Consider the following 2,365-nt stretch of genomic DNA (forward strand, 5'->3'; position numbering starts at 1 on the left):
TATATAAATCATCTCATAATTTTATGAAAAATCAACCTATAAGACTGCTCTTTACAGTTTTGGAAAGAGGTGACTGTCTATTTTCAGAATCATATTTTAGAATTCCGAAATACCGATTGTAGCACGAGTAATCTGATGATCAAAATTAAAGGTACACTTGAACAGTTTTGCATGCATCAGTCAAATTTTTAAATTTTGAACCCACAACTTCATCAGAGTATCCTAAGAGCTTATAATAAATCCTAAATGTAAGCTAATCTCATTTTAAAACTTTCGGCTAATTATTTAACCATCACAGTAAGTACATTTAAAGATTTATCTAACTACTGTATGCATGCAATCTCGGTAGAACAGCAAAACTCTATCATTTCATTTCTGAAATCTGGGAAATCTGGCCGTCAAGTGGCTAAGGAAGTTGGTGTTAGCATTGGTACTGTCTCTAAGATAAAGAAGATCTATTGTCCAAATGTTCAAGTATCTAAAAGTGATCATTCCAATGTGCTTACCAAGGTTGACAAGAGATACTGTGTTCGTCAAATTACCAAAGGTCGTCTGGATAATGCTGTTAAGGTGCAAAAACAGCTTCAATTGGATCACAACATTACTGTTAGTGTTGATACAGTCCGTAGAGCTTTGCATGAATCTGGTCTGGGTACCTTTGAAAAGGAGAAGAAACCGATGATTTCTGTTGCTAATGCCAAAAAACGACTTGCCTGGTGTTATCAATATTGCAACTAGACCTTGAATGATTGAAAATGTGTTATTTGGTCAGATAAGACTAAAAATTAATCATTTTAACTCTGATGGACATGTCTGGGGATGGATCCGTGATGGTGAAATGAAGCAAGCAAGACATGTCAAGCCTACTATCAAGCATGAAGGAGGTAGCATCATGGTGTGGAGCGCTATTACATTTGCTGGACCTGGCTGGTTATGTCAAATCAATGGCCACATGGACAAGACCTTGTATCGTGACATTTTGGATGATGAACAAAAGAAGACTATGGATTTCTTATGTCAACAATATGGATTTACCAAGGATCAAATTGTTTTTCAGCATGATAATGATCCTAAACACACTAGTTACTTGGTCAAAGACTACCTTCAGCAGCAAGAGTATAAGGTAATGGTTTGGCCTCCACAATCACCAGACCTGAATCCTATTGAAAACATGTGATCTCTCTTGAAAATCCGGCTAAATGAATATGACACACCACCCAAGAGTATGCAAGAGCTTTTTGAACGAGTCACTGATATTTGGTATAAAAAAATCACCAAAGAAGACTGCCAAAAGGTTATCAACACAATGTCTGATCGTATTGAGTTGTGTATTAAAGCTAAGGGTTACTGGACAGGATATTAAATAGTTAAAATCTTAAAATAAAGAATGCATGCAAAACCGTTCAAGTGTACCTTTAATTTTGATCATCAGATTATTCATGCTACAATCAGTATTTCGGAATTCTAAAATATGATTCTGAAAATAGACAGTCACCTCTTTCCAAAACTATAAAGAGCAGTCTTATACTATAGGTTGATTTTTCATAAAATTATAAGATGATTTATATAAAAAACATAAACATTCGAACAGTTTTGCTGGTCACTGTATCTGTGTCATCTACATTACAAGTGTTGTGGTTCTCTACATCGTTTATTCTGGTGTCAGCCAATTGTGCAAGTTTATTAAAATGTCAAGAAATTCAGGCTCGTCTGTCGCAGGTTCTCAAGAGCAACATGAAGGTAGTTGGGTTCCGGTTGTGAAGGAATCTAAGCTATCAATTATGAAGTTCATGAATGTGTTGCTGAATTTTTCTAGTGCTACGACCGGCAAGGAGGGAATTAATCTTTTTTATTGGGTCCGCAAGATCGAGAGAATTCGCTCCATGGCTGGTTTGTCTGATGAAGAAACTCTAATTATCGTGGCGGATCATTTGGTTGATGACGCTGAACATTGGTTTGAATCGAAGTGCTACTGTGTTGTGCATTGGGAAGAATTCGTAGAGATGTTTAAGCAGAAGTATGCTCACGAATTGGAAGATCATTGGCACAATCAGCTTTACGATATGTGTAGCAGCAAGCATCCCAAACAATCGGTAGAGACTACCTCGTTGCATCTTATTGAACTATTTGACCTTTGCGAAATTACCAATACAAGGGTAATAATCAAGTACTTTTTGGAGGCTATCAATGCAGATATTGCCTACAAGATTGAAAGCAGCCCGATTCCCCTTGAGGTGTATCAAGATGTGGTGGATGCTGCCAAGCGCATCAAAAGTTCCAATTATCGTTACCATGTTCAGCGAAATCCTGAGGTTTTTGCAGTGGAACATGGCCAACATCTTGATATCGGTGTCAAGCCCCACAT

The 2,365-nt window shown here is 37.2% G+C and overlaps 1 protein-coding gene across 1 annotated transcript; it reads left to right on the forward strand.

Moving 5' to 3' along the window:
* Positions 1-354: 354 nt before the first annotated feature.
* BYT42DRAFT_591048 (uncharacterized protein) lies at positions 355-763 on the forward strand. The gene has a single exon (XM_051570519.1). The coding sequence runs from the start codon at positions 467-469 to the stop codon at positions 680-682; it is 216 nt and encodes a 71-aa protein (XP_051418020.1). The 5' UTR covers positions 355-466; the 3' UTR covers positions 683-763.
* The last annotated feature ends 1,602 nt before the right edge of the window (positions 764-2,365 follow it).

The sequence above is a fragment of the Radiomyces spectabilis genome (assembly GCF_025331425.1).
Source record: "Radiomyces spectabilis strain NRRL 2753 chromosome Unknown BYT42scaffold_27, whole genome shotgun sequence".
NCBI lineage: Eukaryota > Fungi > Mucoromycota > Mucoromycetes > Mucorales > Radiomycetaceae > Radiomyces > Radiomyces spectabilis.

Bases quoted from the DNA above. Each gene is read 5' to 3' on its own strand.
- BYT42DRAFT_591048 (XM_051570519.1), top strand. From the start codon at position 467: ATGTTCAAGTATCTAAAAGTGATCATTCCAATGTGCTTACCAAGGTTG.